Source organism: Mus pahari, chromosome 5, assembly GCF_900095145.1.
Source record: "Mus pahari chromosome 5, PAHARI_EIJ_v1.1, whole genome shotgun sequence".
Classification (NCBI taxonomy): Eukaryota; Metazoa; Chordata; class Mammalia; order Rodentia; family Muridae; genus Mus; species Mus pahari.
The window spans coordinates 113,192,931-113,207,495 of NC_034594.1; the positions used below are offsets into that span (position 1 = coordinate 113,192,931).

At 36.6% G+C, this 14,565-nt stretch overlaps 1 protein-coding gene across 1 annotated transcript in view; it reads left to right on the top strand.

Annotated features, from left to right (window-relative positions):
• The window catches only part of Dennd1b (DENN domain containing 1B), a 204,527-nt gene that overhangs the window by 55,914 nt on the left and 134,048 nt on the right, over window positions 1–14,565 (top strand). Inside the window, exons 4-5 of the mRNA XM_021198568.2 lie at window positions 10,589–10,638; window positions 12,488–12,607. Of these exons, the coding sequence (XP_021054227.1) occupies window positions 10,589–10,638; window positions 12,488–12,607 (170 nt within the window). The remainder of the gene's footprint in view (window positions 1–10,588; window positions 10,639–12,487; window positions 12,608–14,565) is intronic.

Genomic DNA, 14,565 nt, shown 5'->3' on the forward strand with positions numbered 1-14,565 from the left:
CAAGGTGGATTCTCAAGATTGTTTGATTTGCATTTCCCTGATGATTAAGGATGTTGAACATTTTTTGAGGTGTTTCTCAGCCATTCAATATTCCTCAGTTGAGAATTCTTTGTTTAGTTCTGTGCCCCATTTTTTAATGGGGTTATTTGGTTTTCTGGAGTCTGTCTTCTTGAGTTCTTTATATATTATGGATATTAGTCCCCTATCTGATTTAGGATTGGTAAAGATCCTTTCCCAATCTGTTTATGGCCTTTTTGTCTTATTGACAGTGTCTTTTGCCTTACAGAAGCTTTGTAATTTTATGAGGTCCCATTTGTCAATTCTCGATCTTACAGGACACGCCTTTACAATTCTGTATAGGCTTTCTTTAATATTTCCTTAGTTTTATTTGTCACACCTAACATCTCTTCCTCTTGCCCATCCCCCATCTTTATCCCCATTGAACCCTTTAACTCTTTTCCTTTATTTCCCATGTATTTTACTATCCCTCTAATTATTTTTGGATTGCAATTTTATCTTGTTCTTTTATTCTCCCTTTAGCGTGAACTACCTCCTGTCCATCACACCTTGTCAGTACCCTCTCCTCCTCTTTCCTCCTGTTTTTCCTCCTCCACGTACTGTTGAGGTCTGAGCATATGTATCTCCTCCACGTACTGTTGAGGTCTGAGCATATGTATCTCCTCCACGTACTGTTGAGGTCTGAGCATTTGTAGCTCCTCCACGTACTGTTGAGGTCTGAGCATTTGTAGCTCGAGGTCAGTTGAGAGAGGTCGGAGTAGTACAGGTGTAGACTGGTGTCTACACTTCTCCATCGACAGGGCGCTAGTCACTGGTCTTACTCTGGCTTTATTTTCCTTTTTGCTTCCCACCCATTCATAGTCATTAATGTATTATTGTATGCTTGAGTGTTATCAGCATTCCTTTACTTCAGAAATGATTAGCCTTTAGGTGTGATTATTTTTTACTACAAGTGTGTTTTCATAATGGTCTATCCATTGGTAATAATTGTTTCTAAGACAGTAGTCTCTCACAATAATGCTGGCATCCCGAAGAGTGTAGCTGGAAAAAAATTAGGCCTCAGTGTCACTTCCATCTTGATTATCTCTAACATTGTAAACATTTCATTATATAAGCAGGATTAAAAACAATCTAGCCAGTGGCATAACCCCAAGGAAACAAGTCTTCAATAACACAAGATATGAATACTGAAGGCAATACGGCTCCTCTAAAAGTTATTAATCCCGCAGTAATGGCTCCTAATGGGAATGTCAAGATGAAATCTCAGGCAAATAATTCAGAAGAAATCAAAGAGAGTACATGCAACATGGGCTAACACACACACACACACACACACACACACACACACACACACACACACACAGATAGACACACACAGAGAAATCAAAGAGGACACAAAAACCAAATTCTATATGGCTGTAGAGCAGTTTATGTTACATGGAAGTCAGGATAGGATCTGAGAGAAGCAAAGCAACAGAAACATGGAAGAAAAACCAAACTGAAAAACTGGAAATGAAAATTCCTGTAAGTTATGGAACATCCAAGAATGGATCACAGTGAACACAGAATGTTAAAACTTGAAGACAAAGTAAGGAGTTATAACACACAGATAACAACAAAAGATAAATTAGTAAAGTATGAACTGGCCACGTGATAATGTGTTACTTATGGAAAGAACAAATCTAGGAGTTATGAACATAAAAAAAATATTTAATGCTAAGGAGAGACAGAACATAAATCATTGCAGAATATTTTCCAAATATAGATGTAAGGGGCTTTTAAAAACAATAGACAAACAAGGCCCGAAAACAACCTCTCCTCATTATATTGTAGTTAAAATTGTAATTACACAGAATGGAGAAAGTTCAGGGAGAATTTCAGGTAAAGCCATCAAATGAAACGCCTGGTTCAACAGTAACAGCAGATTTGGCAGCAGAAGCTTAATGCACAAGGTCTTGGACTGATGTATTCCAGATCTTTAAAGAAGCTCAGAACCAAAACTACCTGACCCCTCCCCCCCTCCCCCCCAAAAAAAGAACAAACAAAAAACAAAAAAACAAATCCGTCTATTATCCTTGAAGAACTAATTTTTCCTGATAACAGATTATGAATTCATGACTTCTAAGCTGTAACTTCATATATCTGAAATACATGAAGCACTCCTTAAACTGAAAAGATAAACACCTTCAGAAGCTCGAGGAATACTAAAGCATGCTAGAATAAGTAGCTGAGCTAATGAGAAAAGGCAATGCATAGAATCTTATAAAACCAACAGTATGACAGGCAGTAATATATACCTTTTAATAATTCTGAATATCAACAGTTTGGGTTTCCTAATTGAAAGGCACAAACTAGCAGGTTGGTTGAGAACACAGGCTCTGTCTTTCTGTTGCCCCTGAGAGGTGTGGCTCACCATCAAAGGTGAGCCAGACCTTTTGCCTTAGGACAAAAAAGGGGAAAATGGTATTCCAGTTCAGTTAGTGCAGCCAGCGAGCACACAGGTAAGTGTTCTGCTCCGGGATAGATACACTTCAAACTAGAGTTCAGGAGACATGAAAACAGCTACTTCATGCTTTTTTAGAGGAACATTTCATCAAGAGGACTTTAGAATTTTCTGTTTTAAAAGTATTTATATTATTTGGGAACTTTATTATTTGAGTACTATTTTTAAGTCATTTCCCTCATTCTTCTTTTTCTAACCCTTTCTCCAACTACCTCACAAATTATTTTTCTTTATTGTTACATATGTTAATATAAATCTATAAATAGAATCTGCTGATTCCTTTTAGTGTGAATCATATATTATATGTTTTAGGACTAACCACTTAATACTAAATAACAAATTAGAAGGCTCTTCTAAGGGAAGAGTGGTTCTTCTCCTCTCAGAAATTATTTCCCACCTGTAGCTCTTCTTCTAGGCATAGTAGGGTCTTGTGGGAGTTCTCCCATCTACATTGGCATGCCCAACTAGTGTCTGGTGTTATCCTTGTTCCAGACTGGTTAGGCAGCCACTTGGTTGAGATTTTATGGGTTCAACTTTCCTGTCATTTATAGGAAACACAATCATACAATCATTCTGTCCATTGTTCTATGATGTTCCTTGAACCTTAGGTGTAGGAAATGTGGTATAGTTGTATCACTTGGGGCTGGTACCCAGAGCTGCTTGTTATCTGTGTTTTGACTAGTTGTGAATTTCTGAAATAATCTGAGATTCTTCTCCTTCATTTTGCCTTCCCTGTAATTTTAAGATTTGGACTTTTTATGATGTTTCACAATTTCCACATGTTCCTTTCCTGTGCTTAAATTTTTCATATTTTTTGCTTTATTCCCAAGTTTTGATGTTGTTTCTTCTATTTGATACACTCTACTTTAAGACTTTTCCCCTGAATTTTTAGCTGGGTTATTGTCTTTTTCAATTCCATCTTCATGTCTAGTTAAGTTCTCATCAGCATTTCTATTTCTACTGAATTCAGGTTCCAAATGCTGGTTTGTCCTTGTCATCTTATTCAGCCACACGTTTGTGTTTTCAAGTTTTTAGTCTTCACATACTCAGTGTTGGTTTTGGACTAGAGAAATGGTGTGTACTCGAGCAATCCTCCCACACTGCAGCATAGCTCAGGTAACACAGTTTGTACATGAGGCTAAAATAGATCCAGGGACCAGAGCCATGCTTTCTCTCTGAACACACACTGAATTGGAATACCTCCTTTCCTCTACTCCAAAATCAATACTGAGTATGCAAAGGATTTACTGATCAGTTCTTGATATCCAGTCTAAAAATCAAAAGAAAATTGAACAAGACAAGGGTGGAGTTTATTTTCATTCTTTATGCAACATAGTACTCAAACTCTTAGCAAGAGTAAGGACAGAAGAGAAGGAAATAAAAATGAGATAAGTATGAAAGGAAGAAGTCAAAGTCTCCTTATTTGGAAGAGATTAGCTTCTATGTAAGAGAGCAAAAGGCTCCACCAGAAAATTCTTAGATCTGATGAGCAATGCCAGCAAAAATGGAAGGACACAAAGAAAAATCAATAGTTTGTAGTATACCAATAGCAAACATGCCAAGAAAGAACCCATGGACATGTTCCATTAGCTGTAGTTATGCCAGACAGGTAGAATACCTTGGAGTATATCTGCTTAATAAAGTGAAAGACATATGCAATTAAAACTTATCACATCTAGCTAGACTTGGTGGCACATGACTTTAATCCAAGCACTCTGGAGACAGTGACAGGTGGAATTCAATGTTAGATTGATTACATAGTAAGACCTTATCTTAAACCAAATCCAAAACCAAAACCATAGCAGCAGCAGCAACAAACAACGACAAACAGTGGTACTATCAGAAAACACAGATCAGTTAAATTCAATGGAATGTTCAAATGTAAATGTACACATCTGTAGTTGCCTGAGGGTTTTTTGTTTTTTTTGTTTTTTTTTTTTGTTTTTTTTTTTTGAGTTTTTTGAGACAGGGTTTCTGTATAGCCCTGGCTGGCCTGGAACTCACTTTGTAGACCAGGCAGGCCTTGAACTCAGAACTCTGCCTGCCTCTGCCTCCCAAGTGCTGGGATTAAAGGCATGTGCCACCACGCCCAGCTGTAGATGCCTGAATTTTACAAAGATGCCAGAAATACAGTGGTTGAAAGAGAGCCTCTTCAGCAAATGGCACTGAGAACACTGGATACTCACACGAAGAAGCAAACTAAAATCTCCATCCTTGTGTCTGTCCAAAAGTGAACTTCAAATGGACGAAAGATGTTAATGTAAACTCTAAAACACTGAAATTTTTAGGGAAAAGGAAAGTATTTTAAGTTATAGGTATAAAGCAAAGGACTCCAGTTGTTCTGGAATTAAGGGCAGTAGCCAATAAATGGGACCTCAGGAATTAGAAATCTTCTACCCAGCAAAGGAACTTGTTAATGCAGTGGAAAGATAGTTTATAGAATGGGAAAATATACTTATAAACTGTACATCTGAGAGGAAATTAGCATCAGAATATATAGGAAACAAGAGGACAACTCAGTAACAGCTAATGAAATAAGTAGAGTTCACAGAAAGATGCAGTGGGCTAGTGAAAATGTTCACCTTCACTGCAATTCAAAACTCCTTTGAAATTCCATTTCACCCCAGTCAGTACGGTATTCAGTAAGGAAGCAAATGACAACATACGTTCTTGAGAGTGTGGGGGTGTGGACAAAAGGGAAGCCTTTATACTGTGTTTGTGGGAATGTAATGTCGGTGGTCACTGTGGAAGTCAGTATGGAGGCTTTTTAAAAGTGTGAAAATAAATCCATTATGTAAGTATTTATCCAGAGGATTCTAAGGTCACATACTGCAGAGACAATGTGTGTCAGTATTTACTACAGCAATATTCACAATAGCTAAGTTATAGAACCAGCCTAGGTATGTATTAGCAAAGGACTAGATAAAGAAAACATTGTATAGATACACAATGAACTTCTTTGTCAGCCATTCAGATGAATATAGGTATGTGTAATTCAGGCTCAGAGATTAGATTCAAGGTAAATTTTGTGAATAAAGCCAATCTCAGAAAGATATTTGCATATTTTTTCTCATTTGTGGTTCCTATAGTTTTATATAGATGTATATAATATATGTATACATTGATAAAAAAATGAAACTACTGGAGAACAAAGGAGACTAACAAGAGGGGGAGGGGATGAAAATGAGGGTGGGCAGAATGGGGTGCTGTAAGTTCAAGATAAACAGTATACACTTGTATGAAAAATTAAAAAATTATAAACTCCAAACATTAAAGGTATTTTCTGATGGAATTTTTGACTAAAATCTCTAGATCCTTATTTGTTTTATATATATATTTTCATACTTTTCTTTGTTTTTTCATCATTAACATATTTTCATACTTTTTAAAATCTTCTCTAATTAAATGCATGGGAGGTAAAGAATTATGCCTTCTGTTGCTGGGTACAGTACTCATCTTTTGTGTGTAAGCATGTTTTGGGTAGTGAATTAGATCAATCTGAAGTGACAGGAGACTTCAGAGATGTCACTGTATATGACTAACACACACACACACACACACACACACACACGCGTGCTATCTGTTCTAGTTTGCTTTCCATTGCAATTTGGGGAGGAATGGCTTTATTTTATCTTACAGCATATAGTCCTTCATAAAGGTACATCAGGGCAGAAGCAGCAGCCTGGGGTGCACTGAAGCAGAAAATGCTCAGGAGTGCTGTTCATTGGCTGGCTCTGCTTTATATAGCCCAGATCCACCTCCCTGCCCCTGGTGGCACTATGGACAGTGGATTGATTCTTTCCTTCTCAGTCGTTAATGGAGAAAACATCCCACAGACTTGTCTACAGGCCAAGCTTACAGAGGTATTTTCTCAGTTCTGGTTCCCTTTTCCAGTTGTCCTGAGTTTGTGTCAAGTTGACACAATCTTACCAGCGTGGTCTCTTCTCAGTACATTCTACACATCTCCTCACGGTCTGCATCTGCCTCATGCAAGTCTCATAATGATAATTTATTGTGAAGTCAATTAGAGCTAATAATCTAAACAATATTAATATAAAAACACACAGATCTGTGACTTAAGGAAGGGTAAAGATGAGTTTTATTTCTAACTAAAAACACAAAACAAAACAGAAAAATGTGAAAGCAAAGGGGAAAAATATCTGATTAGGCTTATCCTGTTTTCCCCCATTCTCTCAAGTTCTAAATGACTCTTAGTTTAAAATATTTTGTAAAGGATATGATATTTTAACCAGCTCACTGCCATTTCCTATACCCTCTCTGTTAATAAGGTGTGTCCCTGATTCAGTCACCACATGTTGTGTGCCTGTCTTCCCTTAGAGGATGGGGTGTGGAGTGTGTCTGACAGTTTCCCTGGCACTTTCCTCAGATGCCCTGTCACATCTCAGTGCACATTGTGGGTCTCTAGCTCAGTTCTGTTACTCAAAGTTCTGTGGTTGAGTTGTAGGTTATTTTATAGTTGTTGTTATAGAGTTTATAGATCCCTCTTATAAAGTGCAGATAGATAGAATGATTATGTTATTATTGCACATTTACTTGAAATTATATTCAAATATTATCTTTAGAAAACCATGCCCTTTTTTGAAAACTTTGAATTAAAATTGCCAAATAGAACTTTTTTTGTTGTTGTTGTAAAAGTGATTCTGGAAGTTTTTTTCATAAGTTACAATTATGGATATTAAGAACTATCCTCATATAATAGTATTTATGTTTATATTAAGAACTTTAATGCAAATTTATTATTTTATACTGTTAATATGCAGAGCCTTACAAACATTATTTTACTGAAATCTCCTGTGTCACAATCATTTGAAAGCTAGTGAGACTGAATTCTGGTGCTTCCAAGCATGTCTGTGGCAAGGCTCATAGGTAACCAGCTCCTACCAGGAAGGGGTTGTTGGTCTAGTAAGCTCTAGAAATGTGAGTATAGAGAAGTTTTCTTCTCCGGATTCTGGGCACTGCTGCTGTGTCCTTGCATGATGTACTGAAAGCTCATGGCTCACACTACAAGCACATGGAAAGGACCAAAGCCAATAGACTTAGTAGAGTAGACCAGGAGAGAAGATTCCTGGTTCCTGGAGGGAGATGTTGAGTTAAGCAGTGCCTAAATAACCTGCCTTGTTTCTCTGCTGTGTGTGTTCAGCTGCTCGTTATTATGTACCCTGTTGAACAGTGTTCTAGGATCACTCACAGTTTTAATTGGAGGAGCAATGATTTCCACAGGAAACCTTCAGGATTGGGCATTCTGACCCTCAGAAGAGAGGACCCAGTTACTCCATCCTGCAACCTACCCAGTTGTGGGTTTTTCTGTCCTAGCTGAGTGAAGTCTCAGAAGTGGGGGTTTGGAGGTTAACTGAAAGAGGAACTTTGTCAAATGGAGCTATGAGGAGCAGGCTAGTTATGAAACTGAAATAAAGGTTTTGGTGAATGATTGGTTATATATGGAGAGAGGAGGGGTCTAAGTGATGCCATATTTTTGGTTTGGGTATGTTTAGAGAGGATTCTATCACTGTATATTTCAAGGGCCGTAACTCAGACAATTTCAACCTTAAGCAGTGTAAATGTGAGATGTTGGACTATTACGAAAGTGATGTGTGAAAGTGTATATGAATAATTGTGGACTTCATAAAAATGCCTAAGCTGTAAGGAGTCATTTGTGCAGGTCAGATTTGTTATGCAGAGCAGGAAAGAGGGGATCCTGGAGCTTCAGAGAGCACTACCATTGCTCCCGAGGAAGTGGTGGGGGAAGTGGAAGCAGGTTACAGAGAAGATGCCTTTCATCTTACAGCCTGTCCAAACCAGATCTAGGGCTTCCTCGTGGACTTTAGAATATTTAAGAAACGGTAGTTTCTTAGCTGCTGTTTCAGCTTAGACTCTGCAGGGCAGCTTCCCTGGTGAGCTGACTGTCCATCTAACAGGGTGTTTTCTCTTTCACAGCAGTGGCTTCTTTACAAGGCTGTAAGTGAGCTACATATCCAATAAAGAAGTGTCCATGAATTATTTCCAATCATTAATATGATAGCTAGCTGTCTTATTTTAGAACTTCTACAGAATATCCATTATGGCCTGTTGGTACTTTCCTCTGGATAATTTCATATTCTAGTTCATTCTTTGGGTTATTTTTGTTTTTATCTTTGACATGTGTTAGCAATTTTCTTTATGTGAGAATAATACACTTTTATTAAAAATATTCTGAAACTAAACTTTTTCTTGGTTAAGAAAATTTCTGTAGAAATAAAAATTTTCAGTAGCATAGGAAATATATTTCATGTTTATGGTGAGTAGTATGGCAAACCTGTGAATACATATCTAGAAGTAACTCTGTGTGTGTGTGTGTGTGTGTGTGTGTGTGTGTGTATGTGTGTGTAACAGAGAATGAGAATATAAAACCTGTTATTTCTAATATATGTAGAAATATCATTTTTAGTTATCACTATTGTTAAAATGACTCAAGGAACAAAAGCTGAGTCTGAATTCACTTTCCTCTTTTCAACTCACCCCCCCCCCACTGTAGTTTATATTGCACCTGTAATTAAGGAAGAAATCCAGTCTTAGGAGTGGCAGGACTTCAGCTATTGATCTGGGTGTCCCCTGCTTCTACTGTCAGCAGCATAGCTGCTCTGTCACTGACAGAGCTGAGAGGAGGATTTTTTTTTCTATATTGTTTATGCACTCCTCTATAGACCTGCTGGCTGGTTGAATTTTAAAGAGTGAGGAGGTTTAAAGACTTGTCCCCTGAGGGATGTTCCTGCCAGTTGGGAAGCGAGCTGTGGCTGTTTTGCAGAAGTGTGTTGCTTATGGAAAAGAGGGGGCGTTTGTGAAAGATTAAGCAACTGAGGGAGAGGCTTCCTCTTTAATTTGAGCATTAAAATTGATGTGAAATATGCAGCTAATATACATATATTTAGAGGTAGACATTGACTTTGAGTTTTTTTTATTGTTTCTGAATTATGTGCTTAATTCTGTAGGAGTTTATCTGACCATTATTTATAGGTGTAGTAAATATGGTAAATGACTTTACATTATGAGACACAAGATAATGATGAAGCAACAGTCAAATGAAAACAACTGTCTTCATTTGTAATACTCTGTTTTTTAGTAATTTATTTCATGTCTAGTGACTTCTTTAATTACATTTAGCAAAATATTATCAAGAGTAAAATAACTTTTTCTAAACATGGGTCTGTGCTCCAACTTTTAATGGCACACATTCATATGCAAGCCTGTGTACTTGCCCTAAGGCTGGAAGGCTTGTTTTCTCTTCTTACTTGTCTGTGCATGAGTTCTCTTGAAGCTTTCCTAGGTATTCCTACAATATTTTATTTTTAACTAATTATCACAATATATACATATACACTCATACACACATTCGCGCGCACACACACACACATTGTTTTAATAAAACATTGATTTTTATATTTAAATACTTAATATTTAGCTATATTATAATAGATACTTGTATTAAGTTACACATTTAAGAGGGCTATTTGAAATAAATTTAGTAACAAGTGTTTTAAGATATAAATGTGTATTTTAGAATCTATATGATCTTTGAATTTTTTTAACACTTGTATTGTGGGACGTACAGAGTTGTCAGGCCTCTTAGTCATTCATTCTGCTGCCAACTCCATTCCCTTTTCTCTGCCTGCATTTAATTGAAACAACATTTATATTTCTGAGCCAGAATCTGTGAAAAGTCCCTGTGGCTAGCCTGTGGTACTAGTTGCAGCAGACACAGCTTGCCCATATGGTGCAGTGCTCCTTGTGAGACCCATATGGCCTTGTTGAAGGGGATCCCAGCGGGGATGCGAAGGGTGTTAATACCCTTCAGGCCAGGCCTTTCCCTCCTGGGGCTTCCGGGCATTGTCAGTACAATCTGCCAAAGCACACATGTAATTCCTTTTTAATAATCAATTATTTCAGTCTGAGAACCTGTGCTTTTGTCTTAAAAATACTTCACCCACCCCTTGAAAATATCTCAAAAAGTTTTAACTGCATGTTTAAAAAACATTCTAAAGTATCCTCTTTATTTTGAATTTGCATTTTTAGGAAGTTCTGCAGAGTGTGCCCAAGTTCTGTTTTCCCTTCGATGTGGAAAGGTACAGTATAAGTTACTGGTTAAGATAACGTTATTCCTTTCTAGCACACATTTCAAAATGATTAAATGTACATTTTAAGAAACTGGCACATATCTTTGTTTTTCTTCTACGCAAATATGTCAGGTGTGTGGTTCAGAATTAGATAATGCTTACAGTGAAATTGCCTTTCAAATTATTCTGTCCTTTGCTTCTCCACCATGGCCAGATAAGTGTTCTTAAAATAACCTTGACCACAGGTTATGTTTCTTCTCCTTATATTTCAGGTATAGATTGTAAGTACTAGCAGAAAAAAATATGTCATTGGTCTTTGATTGTGATCTTCAGAAGGTCTTTTAAAGCAGGGCTTTACAGCTCATCACTCCAGACTCATCCCACTGCAAGAGCATGTGTGCAGTGCTGTGAACTTGTTAGTTCTTTTTAAGAACAGTGTCACACAACAGTGTGCTACTGAGGGCCGCTGTGAGAAACTTCCCTAGTAGCTTCAACAGTTTCTTTGTGCTTATATTTTACTGCCAATATTAACTGAACTTATATGCAGTTGGAAGTTAGCATAATCGATTATCTCTTTAGAAATAATGACATTTATTGTTTTTCATGTGACTAATCAGTATTATCAGTTATATTTTAAGAATGTACTGTAAGAAGTTTTTAAAAATCATTTTATGAAGACATTTTGCCAAATATTAGTAAGACTGAATTTTTAGTATATAGATTGAAAAGAGATCTGATAGTGGGTTAGTTGATACTAATAAATATAGCTGGTGAAAAGCTATTTACTTACCTTATTTCTGTCTAATTTCAAAATTATAGTATTAAATCAATAGTGAGAATAAAATAGAGGAAGAAAAGCTGCAAGAGGATATTATAAATCTTGAACACTAGAGGACATATTAATCCCTGGAGGATTTATTTGACATGTATAAAACTAGATATATACTTGTCCTAGCCATTTATATGTATACTTGTTTAATAACTGTTGTTTTGTGACAAAACAATTTACAGTTTTGAATACTGGTAGTAATTTATTTAATTTCAAAATCTGTATGACTCTTTTAAAACCGAAATTTATGTTATCAATATTTTATTTTGGGGCAAAGAACATGACGTCCTATTGTGGTTTTATGAGCCAGTATCTGAAAGTATGTTGATACTTTTAAAGCAGAGGTAAATGTTTAGTTTATATCATCCCTTATATTGAAGTGCAGCCTGTAATTTGGTTTATTCTATGCATTTTAAAATCAGATAAAACTCATATAGACCAACCACTAGTAGGTTTCTTTAGCAGGAGTTGTCTTCTTTTAGTTGGAGTTTGATTATGCAGCTTATCGATAGTTCTAAAATAATGCTAAGGAGATAACAGGAGTGCTTGGGGTGAGGTCCGTTGGGATGGGAATGTCAACAGAAGAAGTGGCTCAGGATGGTGGTGCTCACCTTTAGAGGATGCAGCAACATGGTTTGCTATCCAGGCAGTCAAAAATCAGAAAAAGAAGGATAAGTAGACAGGAGAAGGGCTGCTAGTGAGTGTAGAGACTAGACCTGTTGATTCTTCTCCAGAGTGAGTATCCATGGCTGTAACCTCATGATAGAGTTTATGGGTAACTTACTCTTCTGACTTCCACATGGGGCATTTGTGTTGCTGTGCTCTCCCATAAGCTGTTAGAAATCTTGTTATGCTTGACTCATGACTCATGAGTTGGTGTATAGATTCATGACCCTTCGAGTTACAGAACATCATTCCAGTTTCTATAGCACAGTACTAGAAAGGTGAAGCCAATGGAAAGTAAGTCTTCTCTTCTTATCCTCAAGAAAGCCAGCACAGATTTCATGCTATGATATTGTTATGTCTCAGGGTGTCTCAGAATCAAGTTGGACAGCACTTTACCTTCGTCCTGACAGACATGGAAAGTAAGCAGCGATTTGGGTTCTGCAGGCTCACATCTGGAGGCAGAATTTGTTTATGTATTCTTAGGTGAGTAATTATAATCAAAACATGGCTACAAAATAGATTGTGTCTCTGTCTTGATTTATCATGCTTGAGATCTCAAAAATAAAAACAAAGCAACTTTTCATAATTTTTTAAAAAAAATTTCTTTACTTGTTCAGTCTAAATGCATGGAAGATTAGAAATAGTCTCCCTTCTGTTCCACATACAGAGTAAATTGTTTTCCAGTAACATATTAGAATTTTTCTTAAAAGAAAGAATATTTAAAGGATTAGTTATTGTGATTTATTTCTGAAAATCAAATATTAATTAACATGGTGAGTTGTGATATGTGTAAGTAGGATATCACTTAGTAAAGTTAACATGCTCTTTTCTGTCATTGATACACACTCAACCTTTGTGAATCAACTGTGGTTTTAAGGCAAAGATTGCAAACTTGTAGTTGGGAAGAAGTTAGAGAATATTGTTAGGCCACTGGGTGTTTTAAAATGTTTAAAGGATGTTGTTAACCTTATACATTTTAGGAAGTTTTGTGTAAAATTTATATTCCTAACTTATTTAGAGAAATAGGGAGGGATATCTGTTCCTTGTAAATCTTACCTATCCCAGTGAAGATGATAAGCTGGAAATAGAAGGGGTTTTAGGAATGTGATGATCTTGCTAGATTTTATGGTGCCCTCCTGCGTAAGACTGTGATTTGAATTGTTGGCAGTTGAAATAAAAAGCATTTAAACTTAGTTCCTGTAAGATGTCATGGTAAACAAAGATCCAGATGTAGCCTATAAAAAGTACAATTCTTTATCATTATAATATAGACACTGCCAATTCTAGATTCAATAGATGGTAACACTCACTTTTGTATTGCTGTGATACAACCAAACGACTTATAGAAGGAAGGGTTGTATTTTGAACTTAAGGTTTCAGAGAAAGTAAAAAGTCATTATTATCATGGTAGGGAAATATGGCAGCAGGCAGCATGCATCAGGCATGATGAGAGAAACAGCTGAGAGCCCATGTTCCAAACCAAAATATGGAAATCAGAGAGCCAACTTCAATGATGCCAATGTTTTTTAACTCTCAAAGCCCACTGCTAGTGACATACTTTGTTCAGTAAGGCCATATCTCCTAAGACTGCCAAGATAGCCACCAACTGGAAACTAGTATTCAAAAGTATTCAAATGCCTGAACTATGGGGGCATCTCATACAAACAGCACTTCCTGGTATACAGCTAATGGCTTCTCTGTTCATTTGCTATTGAGCTGCCTTTGTCAGTCACTGAGAGCCCTGTATGCTAGTGCATGCCTGTAATAGTAGCACTTGGAAACTGATGCAGGAGGATTGCAAACTTGAGGTGAGTCTCTGCTATATAGTGAAACCTGGGATTTAATAAAAACACTCCAAACAAATGTCAGAGCGGGATAATCCACTGTTCCCTATTGTTTTTGATAACTCACCAGAGAATAAGTTATCAACATTATTTGTTTAGATTTGACTCTACATTCAGTAGTTTACCTAATTACCTTCAAGTTGAATTTCAGATACTATTTATAATTAAAGAGTTTGAACTACATTCTTTTTTAAACTCTAAAATTTTGAATATGTTGAAACTATAAATAAGCCTAAATAATTACTGACTACTCAACATAGTTTAAATAAGTTTCTACTAGTTTTTAAACATAGGAAAGCTACTGTTATTTTAAAACATTTATGTAAAACACAATATACTTCTTGTTAAATAAATGCGAAATATGTGTAGTGTATATATTTGTAAGCCAGTTGTTATTAATTTGTAGAAGTTATTATGTTGTCTCAAACTTGTATATTTGGAAGAGCAGCTGAATATTTGGACTCCAGAGTCCAAATTTTTTTTTTTACAAGCCGGGCGTGGTGGCGCAGGCCTTTAATCCCAGCACTCGGGAGGCAGAGGCAGGCAGATTTCTGAGTTTGAGGACAGCCTGGTCTACAAAGTGAGTTCCAGGACAGC